Source organism: Podarcis bocagei (assembly GCF_964188305.1).
Source record: "Podarcis bocagei genome assembly, chromosome: 13".
Classification (NCBI taxonomy): Eukaryota; Metazoa; Chordata; class Lepidosauria; order Squamata; family Lacertidae; genus Podarcis; species Podarcis bocagei.
This window is the reverse complement of record NC_138138.1, coordinates 5,667,735-5,691,219: the sequence shown is the minus strand read 5'-3', so window position 1 is coordinate 5,691,219 and position 23,485 is coordinate 5,667,735. Positions and strand designations below refer to the sequence as shown.

Here is a 23,485-nt window from a genome sequence, read left to right as displayed (position 1 = left end):
GTTTGTGATAGGTCGATATCAAATGTTTCACCAAGACACATTTGGTAATGAGGCCACAGACTGAACCTTGTATAACTGTTCATATTTCTCTAGAGAAGTTGGGTGAGAGTTTGCTGAATTGCTAAACTGTGGGCCACATTATATGTGACACAAAATAGACTGATGTGCCTGCCACATTATATAGGTAGAATAGACCTATAGAATAAATTTAATGTAAGCAGGCCATGTTGCTGCATACTGCAGGAGCTTGCGGCATTTCACTCCTTACCAGCTGCCACTACATTGCAAGGAAGCAAGCAAGCCATGGTCTAGTTCCGGGGTAGGCAACCTAAGGTCCGGGGGCCGGATGCGGCCCAATCGCCTTCTCAATCCGGCCCGCGGACGGTCTGGTAATCAGCATGTTTTCACACAAGTAGAATGCGTCCTTTTATTTAAAATGCATCTCTGGGTTATTTGTGGGGCATAGGAATTCATTCATTATTATTTTTTCAAAATATAGTCCGGCCCACCACATGGTCTGAGGGACAGTGGACCGGCCCACGGCTGAAAAGGTTGCTGACCCCTGGCCTCTAGCTTGTTGTGTAATCCAAACGGAGGACTGTGCGTTGTCTACCTCCAAACAAACCACGAGCAGAAACCAAAGACAATGTCCCATCGCCATCTAGCTGCCAAGTCCAGTCAGCTTGTGTGCATGGAATGCAATGGTGAATCATCTTGCCCTTTGCCTCTGGTGGAAATAAGTCCTGGACCAGCCCTGCCTCCCCCAATGCTTCTCTGCCCCCAACCACCTTCTCCCCTCACTGCCCCTTTATTACTTGCAAACAGTGCCCCCTAATCCTGCTTTCTTGAGTGCCGAACTCTTGCTATGCTTAACAATGCATAAAGGGTGAAGCTGATGGCTACAAAAGGGGACCAGAAAATATCATCTGCATTGTGCATATATGATACATTCCACAGTAAGTTCACAAATGTGTTACTAACTTTTTAAACCCATGTTTCCATAGAATGCACCATTTCTTTTTCTTTTCTTTGTTTAGTATTTCTTTATTCACTTTTTCAGCAACCGCCACCAAAGAAAGAAAATACATATGGTACAACCCAAAGCATAATTGCACAGTCCAAGCATGACTTATTAGCTGAATAAGTCCTTCCAGAGTGCCATGCACGGTTGGTGGCGCCACAGGTCTGTCTTCCTTCACCACAGAGGTAGCAAAACAACACCACTATTCTCCAAAGTCACTGTCAAACCCACAAGCCCCTTTCAATGGAATGGTATGATTCTCTAACACTGCAATTTTCCAAACACTCTGTCAAGGACAGACTCTCTTCTGTTCTCCAATACCTGCTAATTGTGCAACAGCAATCTTAAAGAATGCTAGCATATGCAAGTTGTTGTTAATAATAATAATAATAATAATAATAATAATAATAATAATAATAATAATATCACCATCAAATATCAACAACAATGCTAATGGGACGGTACAATAAGCCAACTGACCCAGGATTTTTTCACACTCTACAAATACCACCTTGCACAATATTTGTGGCAGGACCATATGTGCCTATATTGTTACAACCCTTCCAATACCCTTTAGTGAATGAGTGGACAATGCAGCAATTTTTCAGCAGCATAAAATGCCAACTATTCACTAATTTCAGGGAACATTTCTGCATCGCTGCTTATACTGACCTCAACGGTTTACTTTGCCGCAACCTGCTCTAGTTTATTATTATTTCACTTACAAATTGCTTTCCATGGAGCATCTCAAAACGATTCACAATACAAAACACATAGAGGGAAAGCAACTACATATTTAAGAACAGCTAAATCATTTGCATATATAAACACAAATTCTCTCTCACACTTTTTTTTAAAAAAATCAGTTCAAAAACAATAATAAAAATAAAACAATAAACCTTTATTGTCAATGCACCACCTGTGTGGTGGTGCAAAAATGTAACTAGAATCGAACTATCCACTTAGAAGGCCTCTTGAAATATGTACGTCTTCAACAGGTGCCAAAAAGTTGAAAGAGAAGACATCTGTCTGATATCTAATAGGAGGGAGTTCCAAAGAATAGGTGCCGCTACACTAATATCCAATTTCAGCATAGTGCAGAATGAGCCTCCTGATAGGATGGGGATCAGAATGGCGTGATCAGTTGGGTATGCAGAGGATGAGGCAATTTTAAGATATCCTGGTCCCAAGCCCTATCAAATAGAATTACAGTTGTACCTTGGTTTTCAAACAGCTTAGTTCTCAAACCTTTTGGCTCCCCAAAGCCGCAACTGTTCCTGTTTGCAAACTATTTTTGGAAGCCGAACATCTGACGGGGCTTCTGTGGCTTCCTGCAGCCAATCAGAAGCCACGCTTTGGTTTCCAAACGTTTTGAAAGTGGAACTGACTTCCGGAATGGATTCTGTTCAACTTCCAAGGTACAACTGTACTATATGCTGATGTATTAAAATGAATTCAACAGTAAATCAAAGCAGTGCAGAAGAATCAATGTGGCACAAATAAAGACAAATATTTAAAGACGCACATTGACATACCCTTCCAAAACTTAGCTTAAAGGCGCACAGAAAAGTTAAAAGTCCATATTAAAAACTGCCACCAACCTGGACCGTGTAAGCTTAGCAGTTAATGGCAATACTCATGCCAGCTACTCTTTACAATTAATTATTACAGAATTTTACTAAGACACATGGCACAAGGAGCATTAGCCCAAGTGTTTATTATTTTATTAGAAATAAAAAAGAGACAGTTTGAGGACTGAGAAATCCAAACAGGGACAAGCATTGCTTGTTTTCTGTGAATCTATTAACGATCTGAAATGTTTGGTTTCCTACCATACAGGTTTCAGTTTATAGATGTTAATGCTTGCCAGCTGACATTCATGCTCATGCAGAATTTCAGTGAGTGACATCTGCCTTACAGTCCACTGTTGGTGTTCTATGCTGGTCCAGCCAGCTCATATCTAGGGCAAAAGTTGGTGGAAATGCAATGAGAGAAGGACCTGCTGCTGACACCTTCTGCTTGACTTGCCCAGGGGTGCAATCATTTGGGGAACAAATATGAGTGCGTACATGGGCGGGATTCCTTCTAAATGAAGGAACTGGGGGAGAAGGAAGAAAATGCCAATACCATCTGGAAGACTTTGGCCACCTACTTGATCATTGCAGCTTGACTTGTTTACTCACAGGGCTAGTTACACTGGATAGAAGGTTCTGTACTTTGCTGCTTCAGAGAAATTAACTAATTAAAAACGATTCAAAGTCAGCCCAGCAGTACACTTGTGAAATTCATGTTACACGTGAACAACGTATGTACATCCTTTCCAGGCTCACGTTCCTTCCAAATATCAGTTTATTTGATGGGATTTGTAATATTTTGTTTAACTAGAGTTGAATGACATAACTTTCCTAGTTCTGGCAAATTATTATTGCTGTGAAAGAATATTCCCTTCATGTTTTCAATATTTTTTATAACCTTGCTGTTACACCTTGCTGTTTAAGATAGAGAAAGAAATCTGTTTTGCATTACTTGTAGTGCCAATGTTGTGTGAAGATGTGAGTAGTAGCTCTTACTCTAGGTGTGGGGAACCTGAGGCCCTCCAGATGTTTTTGGGTGGCAAATGCCATCATCCCTGACCATTGGCCATGCTGGCCGGGCGGCTAATGGATGCTGGGAGTCCAACGGCATCTGCAAGGCCACGGATTCCTCACCCAGTCTTACACAGTGAACCTCAATGCATTAATCATCCAAGCCATGCAGAAGAAGAAGAAAATAAAAGGGAAATTCTCTCTCCAAGTCTCATTATACAGTACCTCTATTGTTCAGAGAAGGTTCAGACTGAGCTTTTGATGAAAGAACTGGAAAGGACAGGAACAAAAAGGATGAAAAAGGAATAATTAAAAGATGAAGAACATAAAGCCTGATTTGCTTTCATGCATGTCATAGGGCTGAGGCACTTTAGCTAAATGCAGGTGCTCATCAACAACCAGGAAACTGCAGTTAAAGATAAAAAGATTCAGAGAATGACCCCATGTCCCATCAGAAGGACTCAATTCATTTTTCTTTTGGCGCTTGCCTTACAACTTCACTGAGGCTGAATTTTCCACCACCTTCCTCGTCCTCTTCACTGGCCTTTCCTGAGAGCCCTTTGCTGCCCAAGTCCCAGCTGCCAGGTTTTGCCAGGGCAGTTTCTTTCACACGCCAGCTTCTGGAGGAACCACGTCTTCATGCAACAACGCAGTGAAAGTATGGAATTCGTGACAAGATGCAGGGATGGCCAACAATTTGCCCAGCATTGAAGGGGGTTAGACAAATCCATGGAAGATAAGGTGATCAATAGCTACTACAGTGGTGCCTCGCAAGACGAAATTAATTCGTTCCGCAAGTTTTTTCTTCTTGCGAGTTTTTCGTCTTGCGAAGCACGGTTTCCCATAGGAATGCATTGAAAATCAATCAATGCGTTCCTATGGAGACCGTCCAGGGACAGAGGGGAAGCGCCGCGGGCCTTCCCCTCTGTCCCCGGACCTGTTTTAAAGCAAAGGAAGGGGCAGCGGGGAGAATCGCGCCTTCCCCTCTGTCCCCTCTTTTGAAGCAAGGGGCGGAGGGGAGAAGATCGCTTCTCTCCGTTGCCGCCCCTTGGTTCAAAAGGGGTCTGGGGACAGAGGGGAAGGCGCGCGCGCGCCTTCCCCTCTGTCCCCAGAGATTGCGGAGCTGGCAACGGGGAGAAGCGATCTTCTCCCCGCTGCCCCTTGCTTCAAAAGAGGTCCGGGGTGCGGGGGCAAGCTTCGTTTTGCGAAGCAAGCCCATAGGGAAATTCGTCTTGCGAAGCAACTCGAAAACGAAAAAACCTTTCGTCTTGCGAGTTTTTCGTCTCGCGAGGCGTTCGTCTTGCGGGGCACCACTGTAATCAACCCCAAAGTCAGGAAGTATACCAGTTGCAGCTGATCACAAGCAGGAGAGCGCTATGGGGCTCATGGCCTGCTTGTGGGCTGACCATTGGCATCTAACAGGCCCCTATGAAAAAAGGATGCTAGACAAGGTAGGCCTTTGGAGTGGACTGACCTAGGAGGACTCTTCTTACGTTCGTTGTTCCTGCCACCCCCCTTTCTTCTTCCCGTTTCCCTTGTAAAGCCTACTTTCTGCAGTTGTGGGCAAGTTCACAGACCTATTTCACAGTTAACTGCATAAATTCAGTCAGAAGACTCTCAAAGATTTGCTTCCAGATGAAAGCAATCAGAGAGAAAACCACTGCAATGTACAGTGGCTAAGAAATTGAGCCGTGAACCAGGAAATCCCTACATTGAACTCAAAGACACATGAAACCACTATCGGAGGCTGAAAGTTTAAGAGACAGAATTTGAGGGAGTTGAACTACTTGACCATTTTGCTTCTGACCATTTGCCCACTTGAAATGGTACCATCAAATTGTGTTTTTTTTCTCCAGCTGTGGAGGGGAAGAGATGGGTACCTTCACCTTTCCCCTCAAGGGTGGAAATGCAGGGAGTGACATTTTGAGAGGGAAAAAATGGCTTTTCGGATTAAGATGGGAAACAGTGCATGGCATGGCACCTTCCATCTCCAACCTCAACCACTCATCTGCAATATGGGGATAATTATACCGATCTCTTATACCCGGTGCTTTTTTCTGGGGGGGACGCAGGGGTAGGCATACCCCTAAGCATTTTGTGAATCTTTGAACTTTTGTCCAGTTATGGTATTTATTTTTTCTGATTTGAACTATTAAATGGGGATTTTCTTGAATCAAAATGAGAGTACCTCTAAACATTTTTTTTAGAAAAAAGAATTGCTTGTACCTATCCATCTTGTAAAAATTACTGAAATAATGTGTGTGCTTTCAACACTCTAAATGCTAAGTATTATTATCACCATATATTAAACAGAATGAAAAAACCTGTTTCTAGGAAAGTAGGTTTCAAATCCTAGCTAAAGTCTGGGAGAAGTTTGAGGGCCTTCAGTTTTTAACAACAGCTATAGGAACCTAACTGACAAGACGTTGTTGACAACATGAGACAAAGACTGCAAACCATAAGGCTTATTGTAAAAGCACTTCATAAATAGAATGGAATAGCAAACCGGGGAGGGATTATAGATCAGAAGAAAATATCACAAGAAACTGTCATTTTTTTCTAGTCTGCAGTTGTTATTTTTTCATTATTATGTCTCTCCCCACCCCCACATCTGAAGTGAATGGTGTATGATCACACAACAATAAGGTAATTAATTACATTATTAAATTTGACCACAACGAACCAAGTAACATTTTTGTGGAATATGAACTGCAGCAGAATGGAAATGGTGCTGCGTGTGATGCATAGAGGATAGAATGAGGAAAAATGCCTTTTTACATTTGTAGTAACACTCCAAACCAGACAAAGATTTGGTGTCACTCACATGAAAGGCTGCTGCTTCCTTTCCTCCACTTTCCCTTTCCTGCCTCCTGTACCTAAAAGGGTAGATTTTATTTTTAAAACAGCTGTTTTGTGCAAGAGTAGTTCTTCGCTAAAGAGCTGTTTTAAATATAAACGTATCATGAATGTTCCTTCAGCAACTATCAGTGGAAAACAACGGGTGCCTCCTTTTCTTTGGGGCATGGAAACCAAACAGAAGTAGGACATGTGGCAATAGACGGCACCCAGCAAAACGTCACCACATGTGTAAAAACAACAACACACACAATGTGCTTCACAGTTGGGTAACCTTATTTTACACTGGATATTTCACCCCTTATTGGACTGCCCAACGAGAGGGAAAATCCAAATTTAGTGGAGGGAAGACTTGGATGAGGAGAGACAAACAGCTTCAAATCCACATTAAACTCTAGTTCAGATGCCACCCCGTGCATTAAGAGATTCCCATTGTCATTCACATGCATGTTGTTTAGGCAATATGGTATGATATAGCATCCTATATATCCCATAGTTAGTTCCAGCTTCATCACAACCTCAGAGTTTAATGTCTGCCAGGGATAATGTGAAGAATCAAAGTCCTTGATTTGCCTGTTAACATGGAGTCTATGCAACGGAAGCTACCATCCCATGTTCCAAACACCCAACTGGCAAGCAATATCATTCATGTAGAATGACAGAGCTGGAAGAGATTTGGAGATCGTCTAGTCCAACTCCCTGCCACAGGTAAAGCATTTCAAAATACATTTCCTTTCAGCCAATTAAGTGAGACAATGGGCAGGCCAAAGACTAACTCTGCATTGGTGCCAGCACAATATTGAACATGGAGGCAATGTGCCATTGTGCACTACAGATGTGGAGCAGCCTTGTGCCAGGGCCAAGCTCTGAACAAAAATTACCAGTGGCACTCACTGTATGAAGCAGGCACTGCTAAGAGCAACTACTAGTGGACAAAGGCCTTCACCTATAGAGTTCCATACCATCAAATCTGAAGGTCCCTGACAGTTCTACAATGGGCTTAGATACCACTTTGGGAAGACTGCAAAAGACAGTAAAGTAAAGGGACCCCTGACCATTAGGTCCAGTCGTGACCGACTCTGGGCTTGCGGCGCTCATCTCACTTTATTGGCCGAGGGAGCTGGGGTACAGCTTCCGGGTCATGTGGCCAGCATGACTAAGCCGCTTCTGGCGAACCAGTGCAGCGCACAGAAACGCCGTTTACCTTCCCGCCGGAGCAGTATCTATTTATCTACTTGCACTGGCATGCTTTCGAACTGCTAGGTTGGCAGGAGCTGGGACCGAGTAATGGGAGCTCACCCCGTCGCAGGGATTCGAACCGCCGACCTTCTGATCGGCAAGTCCCAGGCTCTGTGGTTTAACCCACAGCGCCACCCATGTCCCGCATACTACTACTAATAATAATGCCACAGCCCAAAATGGATGAGACACCCCCTCTTCTCTCTCTTTCTGCCACCTCTTTTTCTTTTCCCTGCTCTCTTTCTTTCTGCACATTCCCCACTGCTGCTCTACATATCTTACAAGTGGTACTCTTTAAAAAACCCTATGCCTTTCCAACCCCCAGCCTCACACCCATCAAAAAACCCCAACTAGTGCCATCTGCAAATATTAGTACATAGTTTTCTCAGTGTACATTAATAAATGTATTGACTTACCTCTTTTCCTATCCCATGCATAGAGCTCCTTTATTCCCAGTTCATTCAATGACTTTGTAAGTTCCAGTTCCTCCCCAGTGAACGTATCTCTCAGGAGGACAAGGCATTCCTGACTGACCTCACATTTCTCACAAATCACTGGGATGATACTTTGGAGCGGCACCTCGGGACTCACTCGGACCACTGCCTTTTGTGTCTTGAGATAGTTTACGACCAGCCTCACTGTTTTCTAGGGAAGCAAAATAGAAAAGGAAAAGACTCTGTGAGCCACAGCTCCTCAGAAGGTGGTGCTTGTGCACTGCAGTTGCAAAATAGATTATTCATACTGGCAAGAGGGTTAAAGAAAGACCAAGGAGTGTCATATTCATTGCACAGGAATGGCATTACAGAAGCAGAACAGGATTCCTTCGAGCTTTCTCCGTGTAGGTATGCATCAACACATTTTAATCGCTTATGAAATACCTGTATATGCAACGCTGAAAAACAAAATTATTGTGAAGCAGATAGCAGTTATTCAAATATTACCATATTTTTTGCACCATAACACTCACTTTTTTCCTCCTAGAAAGTAAGGGGAAATGTCTGTGCGTGTTATGGAGGGAATGCCTACGGGTGGCATGCCTACGGATTTTCCTCCTCTAAAGACTACGTGCGTGTTATGGTCGGGTGCGTGTTATAGAGCGAAAAATACGGTAGATTGAGAGAGAGTATATTAGCAATAATAGCCCTTGGACTCTAAGCAACTTGTTCTACAAGGCAGTCACAAGAACTGTAAATGAGAACTGTCCAGTTTGTTTCTATTATGGAATAAAAGAATTAAAGGGTTGGAAGGGACCTAGGAAATATGTCAACCCCTTCAATGCAAGATCTGCAATGCAGCTACTGTATTGTATTCCTTCAGTCTTTGCTTAAATACCTCCAGCATAGAGGGGTCCACCATTTTCATGGCAGTTGACTACTGTCAAACAGTAAGTTCCTCCTAATGCAAGCTCCCTTGCAATTTCCACCAATTGGTCCCAAAGCAACCGGGGACAAGTCTGCTGGTTCTTCTGATTTGATTATTTTTGTACCTTAATACCAGGCTTTACATTATCTCTATTGAATTTCACATGCTGGCTTTGGCCAGCAGTTCCAGCCTGTAAAGATCATTCTGAATCTTGATTCTATCTTCTATGCTGTCAACTATCGTTTCCAGCATTGTGTCATCTGCAGTTTCAGTTCCTGCACTAACCATACTTCCTCTAGAATGATACTTAACTCTCTTAATCTCCACCAGGTGGCAGAATTTTTCATTATGTTGCAATTTTGTCCATTTTACCTGCCTCCTTCCAAAATTTAGAAGTTATAGTATGGTTATAGAGATCAAATAGGAGTTTTTCCTCATCAGGACTTCTACAGTTTTCTTTTAGAAAGACCTAAGAGCCAATGTTGTTGGCATCTGTCTGTCTCTCGAGAGTGAGTATGCCTCCAGGGGTGGAGTCAAACCACTTCGTTAGCAGTGACCTTCCCAGGGCACAAGCCTGGGCAGTGGGGATGGAGGTCTTGCAGAGCTTCCCTTCTCCTAGAAGGGCTACCTTCCCAGGTGAATGAGCCCCATCTGCCCCTCATTTCCATCTACAGCTTTTGCAGAAACAACCTTCTTGACTGTTGGACCCACTATTGGTCTTGTCTGCTCAATCCACCAAGCCTGTCTTTGCATGCAGGGGAAGTCCCTAACTCACTGGGGTTTGAGATCCATCAGCTATCCTCACTTGGTTTAGCTGGCCAGTCAAAGCTGTTTCGCAGGGTGTGGCCACTGTCACATGCTGACAGCTTCTAGGAGCCACAGGTGAGAGCTGAATGCAGGATGGGGAGCAAGGTGGGCTAACTACCCCAGGAGCATGATGTGCCCCCACCAGAATTACTACCCCTCCCCTAACACCCTAAGACCCCTTACAATACAAACAACAAAAGACAGTCCTGTTGTCAAACCAAGGCCTAACACAGCCTTGAACAACTCATCCTCCAACGAGAACCCAGACTTCTAGGAAACCAGGAGACCAGAAAGAGTCCCCCCCTCCCCGTCCATAAGATCCAGGGAGAGCTCTCACCAGGCCCACATCCAGGGAATGCCCAGGAGGAACCTCAGGGTGGATCTCTGCCTTGTCTGTGGCAAAAAGTCCCTGTCTAAGCTGTACGGGGAGGCTAAACCACCTGTTAGTCCTTGAGAGAATCAGCATCAGAAACTGCAGGCTCAGACAGCTGGCCAGTAAAGGAGCATAGACTTGAGACCACAATGTCACCATGCTAGTCAACAGTAGAGTGGTACCTCGGGTTAAGTACTTAATTCGTTCCGGAGGTCCGCACTTAACCTGAAACTGTTCTTAGCCTGAAGCACCACTTTAGCTAATGGGGCCTCCTGCTGCTGCCGCGCCGCTGGAGCACGATTGCTGTTCTCATCCTGAAGCAAAGTTCTTAACCTGAAGCACTATTTCTGGGTTAGTGGAGTCTGTAACCTGAAGCGTATGTAACCCGAGATACCACTGTAAAGGGTTCCTTAAGCATCTGGATTTGGACAGGGTCTGGAAGGCTACTCTTTATAAAACTTCAGTTGAAGTCTGCTAGGAGCTGGAACAACACCATGCCTCTTAACTACTTACTCATGCAACCAGACTCCCCTGCAGTTGTCCTGCCCTCTGACTGAGTGGTGTACACACTCCTCCCCCTCTTAATTGTATCCTCACAACATTTCTGTGTGGTAGGCTTGGTTGAGAGACAGTGACAGTCCCAAAGTCACCCAGTGACTGAGTGGGAATTTGAACCCTGCTCTCCCAGGTCCAGCACCCTAACCACTACTCCACCTTGGCTCTGGATAGAAACCACATGGCCTTACAGACGTTGCTGGACTCCAACAACACCTGGAGGGCCACAGGTTCCTCAACCTTACTTACAAAACGACAATTCAACTCACAAAAGGCCATAGTCAACTCAAAATAAACCTGCAGTAACTACTTATTGCCATATACCCAGTCTCTACACTGGCTGTCAGTTAAGATTACCATTACATCGCAATAGTAAGCTCCAACCAAGTTCAATACTGCACACATGGGGGGGCTGTCGTCAACATTTATTGACATCTGGGAAAACAGTTATGCAGCAGAAAGTTCCAACCTCAGGAATTTTGGGCGGAGGAGGTCGCTTCGCCTTTCCTTCAGGAACCTTCTCCTTCAGAAGTATCTTCCATACATCCAGTGCCCCTATCAAAGTGTTTGGCTTATAACTCAAAGTCTGTTGGGTCCCTGAAGACTGCAGCTCCAGGGTGTGATAGGCTGGATTTAAGTGGTACCGGCTGCACAAGTCAACCAAGAGGTCCATCACAGCTTTACTGGAAGGGAAAACAGAAAAGGCTACTTAGAACCAGGTTTAATAGAACACAGAAAGGTTTTCACGCAGGTAGAGAGAGCAGATTGAAACCATATCCAGATAGTACACATACACATATATAAAAATCAACCTGGACTATTTCAAAATAGCCATGTTCTTCAAAACACCCATTGGGAAAATTTGTGCCTCTTTGTGCCTCTATTTGCTGACATGGGCATAGCCAGTGTTGAGCACAAGGCAAGAAGTCCTGCACCTTTTCCTCATGGCCAGTTTGTCCTCACACCAGAACCACATCCACAGATCAGCTACTGAGTGGGTTGTAGGGATGGAGACACAAGCTCGACTGCTCTCACCCATCAGCTGTGTGACGGCTCTTGCTCATTAGCTATAAACAGGGATGAGCAAATCTACCAATTTCAGTTTCTCATCTTTCCCATCTTAAATTCAGTTATCCACATTTCCATATCACATGGTTTATTTTATTTTTAAAAAATATCCTCATGAAAATTCATCAACATTTAATACAAAATTCTCATAATTATATGTATTTTTGCACGCAATTCTGCCTATATATTTTTTACAAAGCAGTTTTCTGTAACACGGTGCATTTTTGTATGTTATTGTCACTAATACATGGATTTTTAATGTACACTTTATCCCAGTACATGCATGTTTGTACACATTACTCGGCTGCAGAACTTCATTGCAAAATTCAGAGAACTGAAAACTTTTAAGGATGCACTGAAGGATTGTATTGTGTCAGAAAGTGTGATAACTGGGAGGTTTGCCTTTAAATGAATCAAAATTCTCTCCCATCCCTAGAATGGAGGAGAACCCACCAAGCCTCAAGCCCTTCAGCCACTAAAGGAGGAGTCTGACAGAAAACCCACACAATGGGAGATTTTGCTTTAAAACACCAACTGAATCGCAACTCGGCCACGAACCAAACCCAAAAGAGGAAGAAAGCCAAAGCGAAGGACAGAGCCTCATGACGCCTTGCCAGAATGTGGGAAGTATAGAGAGCGGATGCCCAAAATGTCCCCACCCACAAAGCCTCCACAGCACCACTGGTGGTCATCTGGATAGTGGAGATGCCTTCACATGCCCTCTGCAGTGGCAAACCCACCTTACCTAGGGGTTGGGGGAGTGAAGAGCACAAACGGGAAAGTCCTCCGTGTGACCTCTGGGCAACGGCTAAGAGGCAATGAGAGGCCTCTACATAACCTCCTTAATTCTTGGACATGTACTGGATTGCTCCACACCAATCATATAAAATGCTGGACAACAATTTGTTGCTCTCCCTACTTTTACTAGATTTCATCCATTCTTAGTCTATCTGATTTTCCTCAAGATGTTTGTCTGTGTGGAAACATCCTTTCCTCGTCTTTTAAATTTTCCTCATGTGTGCTTCACTTCAGGAGAGGATGGCTCTCTTCAGATATATACACAATGCTTCAGAGGCAAAATGGTGTCCTATACTATGCGCTGCACATAATTAAAATTAATAAATACGGTAGAGAAAAAATTGATTATATGCATATAAATTAGCCTCTCTTTGCATGCTGGATGAAATACATGTGCACTAAAGTGCACTAAAAACACCAAAAACTAAAAACAGCAGGCACTGCTTAACCTAACATGCACTGCTAGGTTATAAGCAGCGGGGGGGGGGGGGAGGGAAAACCTGAAAATTATTGCATTGTCTTACATCTCTCCTCCTAAAAATGACATCAATGGGTAGATACAAATTGTTTCAAATGTCTGAAAGCCTTACCTGCCATGCACAGTAGTTTTCTGTTCTTCTCCATCTGGAAAAACTACTATAAAGTCCACCGTCCTGTTAATCAGATTTTCCTTCATATTTATCACACCCTGATCAGGCAGCGCTCCCAGGTCTGTAGGTAATTTGTGTTCATTATTAACTGTACAGGTGGCAGGAGTTTGGTTTGGTGGAGGTGGAGCACGAGCCTTCATTCTTCGTCTGAAAAAGAAAACAGTAGGAAGTTGGTTTCTTCCATGCACATGCTCCAAAAGAGCAGTCGATACCATCGGCCCAGGTGATAAACACCTGCTTCCTTTGGACAGTAACAGGATGCATTACTTAGATTTTAGTGCTTAATAGCACACTTCCAGGACAGAGTAGTTAGTACCCTGGATCCCAAGGCAATCACCCAGCCAGGCTGTCACCAGACCCGGACCTGCAGTAAGCGGCCAGAGGCAGACACCTAGGATCCCTTGGCAACCCACTCAGGAAAAAAACACTTTACCGCAATAACCACAATAGAAATTCCTACATTTTAAGCAACCCAAGTACTCAAAGCGCCCGGAGTGAGGGTGAGGCAATTTCAGTAGGGAAACTGGAGGGGGCCAGTTTCATCAAGCCTTAGGTACACCTCTGCAAGAGGCCTAATAAGTCTTTGGATCATACCTTTCTAGCTTCATGCCATCTACGAGTCTTTTATAAAATGCTGAAAGCACAGAGCTGAGGACAGAGCCCTATGACTCAAGTCCTCCCTCTGGGCTGACACAGAACCATTAACAAACATTCCCTGGGTGTGGTTGTTCAACCAGCTGTAGTATCAACCTTACAAGTAGTATCGTCGAGCCCACATTCCAAAAATGCAATATAGTAAAAACTCAGACAGATGCAGCAGATAAAGCAGAGACTTCAGAGTTTGTCCTAGGCCTTGCTGAAGTCCAGATATACCATGTTTGTGGCATCCCCATGATCTACCAAACAAATAACTCTCATCAAAAAAAGGAGGTAAGGTTGCCTGGGATGACTTCTCCTTCATAAACCTTGTAACCAAAGCTTTCTTTTCTGGAGGATCATGAGGTACTTAACGATCTGCTAGAGAAATGTGGCCAATGTTGACATCAAACAGTGACTTGTAATCCACCAGAGCCATTCCCCACCCTTTGATGACAGGGGACAACATCTGCACATCTCCAGGCTTCTGGCTTCTCCTCTGATCTCAAATATTTCAAAAATATTCAGAATTCGCAAAAATTACAAGCAGCATCTCTGATGTAACACCTTCAAGCTCATTCAACTCCCTTGGGCTTAATTCATCTGACCCTAGACGTTTGAATTTACTGAAAGTAGCTTGGTGTTCACTAACCATCTTCTTACCTATCCAGGCTGCAAATCCCTCCTCACATTATTTGCTCTTGCTGTTTTAAATATAATGGTAATGGCAGTAGACATCGCAAACTATTATTCAGGCAGGGAATATAACATAGTGCCAGATTTCCACAAAATCACTCTCCAGTCCTTTAGCCTCTCCTATTTGTTCTGCAAGTTTTTTCTGTTACAGCTGCACTTATATTACAGAAATACATATCCTTCAATATCCCTTCTAACTCTGCAGTGATCCTTTATTTCTTCCCAGAGCCTACTCCATTTCATAGATCCTCCATTTGCCCTCTCTGCAAATAGTCCTCTAATTATATCCTCAATCTGCCTTTTTGCCCGTAGCCCAATTCACAGACATGGAAAAACTCAAGAGAAGTACACTTTTTATCTTTAATTCCATCTGCAAACTAGCCTGCCTGAAATCCACACTGCTCTCATTAATTTGCAACACCTCCTGAAGTGCTTACATAAGAAACAGATTGACCCCATAATCCCTAAACAAAACTATATAAAAGATTTGCATAGCAAGTCACTTGCTACTATACTATTATCTTACCTCTCAGAATAAGCTGCTTGGCAGAAAATGCGAGAATTGTTCCTCAAAACAAAAATAGCATGAATACAATCCCTAAGATTTATGAACACTGAGATCCTGGAATGTAAAAAGAGCCATACCCTTTGGACCAATAAGGATCTTAGTTATTTATTAATAAAGATCACTAACAATGTAACCTTGGCATACCAAAGCCCAACTAACAGACGGCACCCCGTCAAACGCTTTTCCCAAGGCATACTCATAGCCTTCATTTCCTCACATCAACTCTGTAAAGTGACATACACAGTTTTGGTGAAAAGTGCAAGCCTAGGATTTTCACCTTCAGCTTGTAAACTGTACAAGACACAACAGAAACCTTCCAGTGAGGTACTAAAGTACCTGGGTAAAGGTTCTCAATGTAACCTTAGAGAAAGTCTCTGGAAAGCAGCGCTACACTATGTACAAGCTTATTTGTCTGAACACTCAAGAAACGCATGCATTCAGCAGTTTGATAAACAGAAACGCTGCTTATACAGTACAGGGTTCCACTAGCATGAAAATATACAAAAGGAGTTTCCACAGGTGCAGCAGGTGAGAGTTCTGCTCCCATGCACTTCTGGTGCTAAAATTAAACCACATTATGTCTGCATGTTTGCCATGTTCATCTATAGTTTGGCCCTCAAACAGTATTTGGCTTAAAACCAGTCTGGGATGTGAATGGCAAGTTTCACTAGATACACCCATTTCAGCTCCTTTCCCCCACCACCAAAATTCAGATGGCAGAATTAATCCAAAAAGGACTCAGAGATGCTAGTTCTGGGCTTCCTATCTGAAAACGTCTACTGTCACATGGCAGAACTAGTCCTGGAATTTTGAAAAGCAGAGTTGTACTGCTTTCAGAAGTGCATAAAACCATATTATTAAGTGGAACAGTCACATGCATTAAGGGGTACAAATGAAATACTCATATGGGAATCCAATGACACCTTTAAAAAAAGATGTCATCACTTTTCTATCATCACCAGCTATAAAAATCTGTACAGTGAATGATAATCTCACCTGGAAAATCTTATCTGAATTGTACTAAAGTGGAGCTGGGTAGAGAGTAAATTCCACTTAACGTGATTTTGTAAACTGCTTTTGTTATCAAGCCTCGTCCTGCAATGTCCCTTCTGTTCCCTGCCTAGTAAACTTCAGCAATTGCTCAACAGTGCTCTGTGCCACACACACTGCCAACTTAGGCAGGACTGATCAGAGTCTCCCCTTTTCCATTTTCGCTCTGCCCCCCCCCCATATATTTTGAGCAGATTATTGTTAATGCCCAGTTCCTGCCACTCTCCCAACGTTCCTTTTTCCTCACACGCTCTTAGCAGTCTTTGTGGAGATCATATAAATCTCAGTTCATTTCAAACTGCTAATGAACCAAACATGCATCGCCAGTGAGGTAATGAAGTGTCCTGTTTTCACACAATAACCGTGTTGTTGCTGGAACATTATAATGAATAGATGCCTCGGCTGCTATTATTAGGAAATTCCACAGTTTGAATTCTAATGGGATTGGGGTTTCTTGTATTAAACGTTTGAGGGCCAGCTTTCATTTCAGGCTATATTTTCCTCAAACTCTTAAAAATATGTTTGCTGGAAGAAAAACACTGTCATGCCTAGCCCTGAGCTAGCACCAGGCATGGAGTCCTTAGAGGACAGACTGGGCACCACACAGGTTGAGGGTCTTGAGGAGCAGGCAGGGCACCCTGAGCCCAAAGCTGATGGTCCCCTGGAGGGGTCCTTCACATGGATACCTAGTGAGGAACCCCTGGGGCTCCCACTGCTGGAAACAACATAGGTCCCGAGCTTCAAGGTCTGATTCTACTCACTCTCCCTTGCTGTGTTGTACCTTGCCACACACACACACACAACATACATGCATACATGTATGTGTGTGTGATCTTGATCTTGGTATGTTTCCTAATTTGTTTCTGGATTACATTTGGAACTAGATTATCTGTGCTTGATCGTGGTTTGTTTGGACTGTGTTCCACTGGCTATCTCTGTCGTCACTGGTAAGTAGTTCAGCTTATATCGCCTGTAACTGGGATCCCTGCCTCTGAGGGCATCTCCTGGAGTGTTACAAACATTCCCAGAGAGAATAAGCATTATACATGCACACATTCACACTTACATACACTGCATTCGTAACGTCAGTGTACAAATATCTGATATTTCCTTATTAAACCAACGAAACAGAAACTGGCATGGAATGCATGCAATCACAACAGTTGTTATCCATTATTTTGCTAATGCTTGTACTGAACAATTTCTGAACAATTTTGCTCATACAATTTCTGAAGGAATGAGTAAACGTTTTGCAGTGCTGAAAGCTAACATGTTAGCCTTCTGCACCTATGGACACTGGGGCTACCCAAGTGAATAGCAGCAGCCGCCTGTTTGTCTCTTTTATTATCATCCCCATCCTGCAACTAATACACTGCTCATTTTGTTACTCTGTGTGCCCCCTTCTCTGGCACAAAGAAGCCCCCGTTTGTGCTTCCCTGGCTGTGCCCAAGTGATTTGTTTAAACTCAACCTATCAACCTTTTCTATTACACATAGGTCCTGCTATATGAACCTAATTACCTCCTGAGAAATGGTTCATAAGGCAAGTGTTCTTATAGAGATGTGAACATTTCCATGATTTCTTATGAGGAAAATTCCAATGCACTCCTGACCCAGAAAGATTCACCCTGACATTATTTATATTAAAAAAAACCTGAACATTATTATGATGAATAAAATCACAAACACCATTACCATTATGCCATATACCTGTATTTATTCAACAAACAAGTCAAACAAACAATGAAAAACAAACGCTTCGCCTGACATCATGGTGATGTCAAGTGATGGACGGGGGGGGGGGGAGCCCCACCCACCTGTCAAAGTGACCCCTGGGAGACCATAGGATCTTGGCTGCCAGCTGGATCCAGTTTCTAATCCCACTCCAACCAGTCTTTGAAGCAATCCAAAATGTGTGAAAAGTGGATGGAGCAATTTTTGTTATTCCCTATTAGACTCACACAGATGAGGCATCCGATGTCGAAACTTTCGCTCCACCATTGGAGTGAGATCTGATATATCCTATGGCCCCTGAAACGCTCTAACGGGGACTCAAAGGACTGCCGCTCAGTTGTTTTTAAGATAGGAGAAATATGTGGGTTGGGCTTAAATTCTGCACATCCTTTTCCTTTTATATTTAGTCTGTATAGCTAAATATACGAACACTAACATAATTAAATCCTCCACAGCCCTTGTGACTTCAGGGATGACATATACAGTGGTGCCTCGCAAGACGAAAAGAATCCGTTCTGTGATTCTCTTCATCTAGCGTTTTTTTCATCTTGCGAAGCAAGCCCATTGACGGATTAGCGGACTAGCGCTATTAGCGGCTTATCTGCTGATCGGATCAGCTGATAAGCGGCTTAGCGGCTTAGAAAAGGGGGGGGAAACCAGCAGGAACTCGCAAGACATTGTCGTCTTGCGAAGCAAGCCCATAGGAAATTCGTTTTGCGAAGCACCTCCAAGACGGAAAACTCTTTCGTCTAGCGAGTTTTCCGTCTTGCGAGGCATTCGTCTTGCGGGGCACCACTGTATATTTAGTATACATATTTATACATAGCTGAATATTAATCTTGGAGATTAGTTCAAGATATCATTTATATTGGGCTCTTCCAGAAAAAGTTTCTTTGGGGGAGGGTGATCACTATATTTCAGGGGTGGTTTGAGGAGTTCCAGCCTGCCTGGTTCTTTTAAAGGAGCTTGACTCACCTGTAGCCCTCCAGAGGTTTTTGAAGTTGAACTCTCATCTGCTTTAGCCAGCATGGCCAATATTCATGCAAAACTTAGAGGTTAACCACCCTTGGTTTAAAGTTGTTATCATCTTGGAATCACAGCATTTAATCTTTTACTTGTTTTAGGTAAACAGAAAACAACAGAAGCACTTATAAAATTAACTTCCCATTCTAAAATGTATTTTATTTAATTGACTTTTTATTTTTATTCTTGGTATTTCATACAGTGGTACCTCAGGTTAATTCGTTCCGGAGGTCTGTTCTTAACCTGAAACCTGAAGCACCACTTTAGCTAATGGGGCCTCCTGCTGCCGCCGCGCCGCCGGAGCACAATTTCTGTTCTCATCCTGAAGGAAAGTTCTTAACCCAAGGTAATATTTCTGGGTTAGAGGAGTCTCTAACCTGAAGCATATCTAACCCGAGGTATCACTGTATTGTTGTTTTATTGCTATGGCCGATACAAATAAAGATTCATTCATTCATTCATAACTTCCCATTGCTTTTTGACACACATACTGTTACATTTTTTAATCACATATTTTTTTATTCACACACTATTACTATAACAGGCTCCAGAAGGCTTCAAATTATTTTTGGTCATATGGTTATTTGACTTGCCTTTTAGCCTTTGGTGCAATCTGATGCAAGCTGTTGGTGGCCTCATACCATCTGTGGAGCCCACAATTCAACCCATACTATGTATGCTTTAATGCACAATATAAAAGCTTTGAAAATGTAGAAAGCACCTTTTTATTAGCTAATCTACCGCTATGAAAAACCCAGGAAAAAATGGCCCCAAATGATAACTGTTTATTTATAATAATAAAAAACACTTGCACACTACTGTTTCGTTTAAAGAAACCCAAAGGGATTTACCACAATTATATATACACCCAAAAAAAACACCTCTCATAAATTTAAAACATCACCGACTATGAAAGAAAGTGGTATCTTAGCTGTCTGCAGAAGCCTGGTGGCAAAGAAAATATTTCAGCAAAAGTTTAAAGGTGAATCTAGAAGACACCTGCTGAATCTCTATTGGAAGAGCGTTCCACAGGTCTGGGATAATGACCTGCAGAGCATTTCTGACTAAAAGAAATGTGAGTTTTACCACCAGTACACCAACAGGACAAGGGACACACTCCACTATCCTGGGAAATCCCTTTAATCCCAATTTTATCCCTTTAATCCCAATTTTATTTTATTCTTTGGTAGATTTACAAAAAGAAAAACACACACCAATAAATGCATTTTAGAAAGGGGAAAGATTAAGCATGGACGCACAAAGCATTAAAAATAAATAAAAACAAGACTCCTTGTGCTCTGCTCCCTCCTTCTTCCCACCCAGGGCAGTCTGGCCCTCTGCCTGCTCTCAGAGCCAGAGCGTCATATGTGGGGCTGGGCTTCGGTGGCGGCAACCTCTCCTCCTCTTCCTCCTCACCCCAGAAGTCTAATGGGGAATCAAGATCTGTTGGGAGTGCTAATGCTGCGAGCCCTTCCATCTTATTCTCATGTTGTAGATTTGTGTAAGTGAGACCATATATCCTAAAGGCGACATTTTTCCACCTTCGCCGCATCAAGCAGTTGGTCCCTTCCCTTTCCCGCCCCGACCTGGCCACAGTGATCCATGCAACAGTCATCTCCAGGCTTGACTACTGTAACTCGCTCTACGCGGGGCTGCCCTTGAAGCTGTCCCAGAAACTCCAGCGGGTGCAGAATGCTGCAGCGAGGCTCCTCACGGGGTCTCTGCCATGGGAGCATATTCACCCAGTGCTTTTCCAGCTGCACTGGCTCCCGGTGGAGTACAGGGTCGGATTTAAGGTGCTGCTTTTGACCTTCAAAGCCCTTCACGGCCTAGGACCCTCGTACCTATGGGATCGCCTCTCCCGGTATGCCCCACGGAGAGCCTCAAGGTCCATAAATAACAACACCCTAGTGGTCCCGGGCCCTAAGGAAGTTAGATTAGCCTCAACCAGAGGCAGGGCCTTCTCAGCACTGGCCCCAGCCTGGTGGAACGCTTTGTCTCATGAGACCAGGGCCCTGCGGGATCTGATCTCTTTCCATAGGGCCTGTAAGACAGAGTTGTTCTGCCTGGCCTTTGGCTTGGAGCCAATTTGATTCCCTCCCTCCCTCTCTTTCTTTTTTCTTTTCCTTCTCCTCCTGCGATGAGGCTACATTTTAATATTTTAATGTTTCAATATTTTAATGTATTTTATTTTTGTTTTTAAGTTGTAATCATTCATCTTGTTTTGATTATTGCTTGTAAGCCGCTCTGAGCCCGGCCTTGGCTGGGGAGGGCGGGGTATAAATAAAAAATTATTATTATTATTAAAGACACTACAGTCTTCAGTGACCTTAATTCCAAGGAACTCAAACCCTGGGTAACCGCCTGGAACCGCTCAAATCTCTTGCTGCTCAGAGCAATAATATTTTGTTTTGATTAAGGGGAAGGACAGTCTAGAAATTATTAAATTGGGCCTGAGATGCAGGAATCTTGATTTAACAGCAAATTAGACTTGCAATTCATTAGTCCTTGAAATGACCTCTTACGAGTGTGTGCTTCTACTTTGACTGTCGAGACTGAACACTGTAAAACAAATATACAAACATTTGTCCCCCATTGAGTTATCCAGTGCATGCAGCTACACCCATGTCCTGAAGGACTGATCCAAAATAACTGTGGCATTAATATTACACAACTGTAATTTTAGATACTGCTAGAGAAGCAGGAAGAGCTTTCAGGAGTATGACTGAAAAGGAGTGCTGCAGTTTTATAGCATCTCTATACCTCAGGAATTATCTAGATCCTACACAAGGAACAACTCACTAACTGAAAACTATTTAGTTTTTGCATTTGAACATTCATTTGCATCTCACTGTCTGTAAATCATCCACCCAATAGTTGCATAGGAAAAATATTATTTAGAAATGAACTCAGATAGGTTGACTGTGGCTTTCTCCCACTAAACAATCCAGAGCCCACCCACAACCAACAGGAAAGTTCCAGGAACTTTGTTGGCCTTCACATTTTGTACTTAAGCTCTAGCTGCTGCCTAGCATTCTGAAATTAAATGAATAAACCTCCCAGACCAGGGGAAGCTTGCCCTAATGGATTTCTGAACCTCAGGCTGCTAAGAACATTGACAAGCCTACAGTGAGGGGGGAAAGTATTTGATCCCCTGTTAAATTTGCCAGTTTGGTGAACCAGAGCAGCGAACGGAAACGCCATTACTCATTATAATGCACATCAATCTCTGACTTTTGTCTTCTGGGTTTCTGGGGTTTTCCTGTTGTTATTCTGTCTCTCACAGCTACAATAAACCTACCATTACAATTATGAACTGGTCATTTCTTCATCAGAGGGCAAACGGGCAAATTTAGAAGGGAATCAAATACTTTTTTCCCTCACTGTACCTGAAGCATGTTTATATATCAGTAATACTCACTAAGAAAAGCAATGACAAACCTAGACAGCATCCTAAAAAGTAGAGACATCACGTTGTCAACAAAGGTCCGTATAGTAATGTAGTGATGTAGTGATGTATGGAAGTGAAAGCTGGACCATATAGAAGGGTGATCACCGAAGAATTGATGCTTTTGAATTCTGGTGCTGGAGGAGACTCTTGAGAGTCCCATGGACTGCAAGAAGATCAAACCCTATCCACCCTTAAGGAAATCAGCCCTGAGTGCTCACTGGAAGGACAGATCCTGAAGCTGAGGCTCCAGTGCTTTGGCCACCTCATGAGAAGAGAAGACTCCCTGGAAAAGACCCTGATGTTGGGAAAGATGGAGGGCACAAGGAGAAGGGGACGACAGAGGATGAAATGGTTGGATAGTGTTCTCGAAGCTACCACCATGAGTATGACCAAACTGTGGGAGGCAGTGGAAGACAGGAGTGCCTGGCGTGCTCTGGTCCATGGGGTCATGAAGAGTTGGACACGACTAAACGACTAAACAACAACAACAACAACAATACTCACTAAGCTCACTGAGACAACCTCAAGTATATATAAAATAGTAGTCTTCATGGTGTATTACAGGGCAAAGTAATCAGTGAGAAAAATAGGTCAGTTTTTAACTGGTGGCACAGGACACTGTTGTTTTACAACAGTTACTAAGGGTTACACAGGTAACTCAACTTCGGGATGCTAAATTATAAGTTATAAGCGTTGGACTAGATAACTCTCTCCAACTGTGCAAGAGCACCGGCCACCTCCTATGCACAGGGAGCGGACCTGAGTGAAGACTGCTGCCCTCAGGTCTGCTCCCGAAGCCCCACCCCCAGGCTGCCACAGAATGGGCAAATTTCAAAATTGGGTCAGGCAGGAACCCAAGATGCTCCACGGCGGCCGAGGAGGAAGCCAACAGATGCAAGCATGATGGCCCTGCTCCGGAGAGTAGCAGAGCCACAACGACGGATCTCAACGGCCGCCCACCCTGGACCAGGAAAGCAGCCATTATGGGGAATTTACAACTCATGGCTGTAATAC

The 23,485-nt window shown here is 43.5% G+C and overlaps 1 protein-coding gene across 14 annotated transcripts in view; it reads right to left on the bottom strand.

Moving 5' to 3' along the window:
* The window catches only part of COBL (cordon-bleu WH2 repeat protein), a 99,730-nt gene that overhangs the window by 60,207 nt on the left and 16,038 nt on the right, over positions 1–23,485 (bottom strand). For 9 of the 14 annotated variants that reach the window (XM_081166085.1, XM_081166079.1, XM_081166088.1 and 6 more), the window contains 4 exons: positions 13,255–13,461; positions 11,268–11,481; positions 8,118–8,346; positions 3,832–3,876 (listed from right to left, as the gene is read on the bottom strand). In XM_081166085.1, the coding sequence (XP_081022211.1) occupies positions 3,832–3,876; positions 8,118–8,346; positions 11,268–11,481; positions 13,255–13,461 (695 nt within the window). Of the gene's footprint in view, positions 1–3,831; positions 3,877–8,117; positions 8,347–11,267; positions 11,482–13,254; positions 13,462–13,908; positions 13,964–15,172; positions 15,196–18,080; positions 18,195–23,485 lie in introns of those variants that run through there. The other 5 variants (XM_081166090.1, XM_081166091.1, XM_081166081.1 and 2 more) reach the window with 4 other exon arrangements.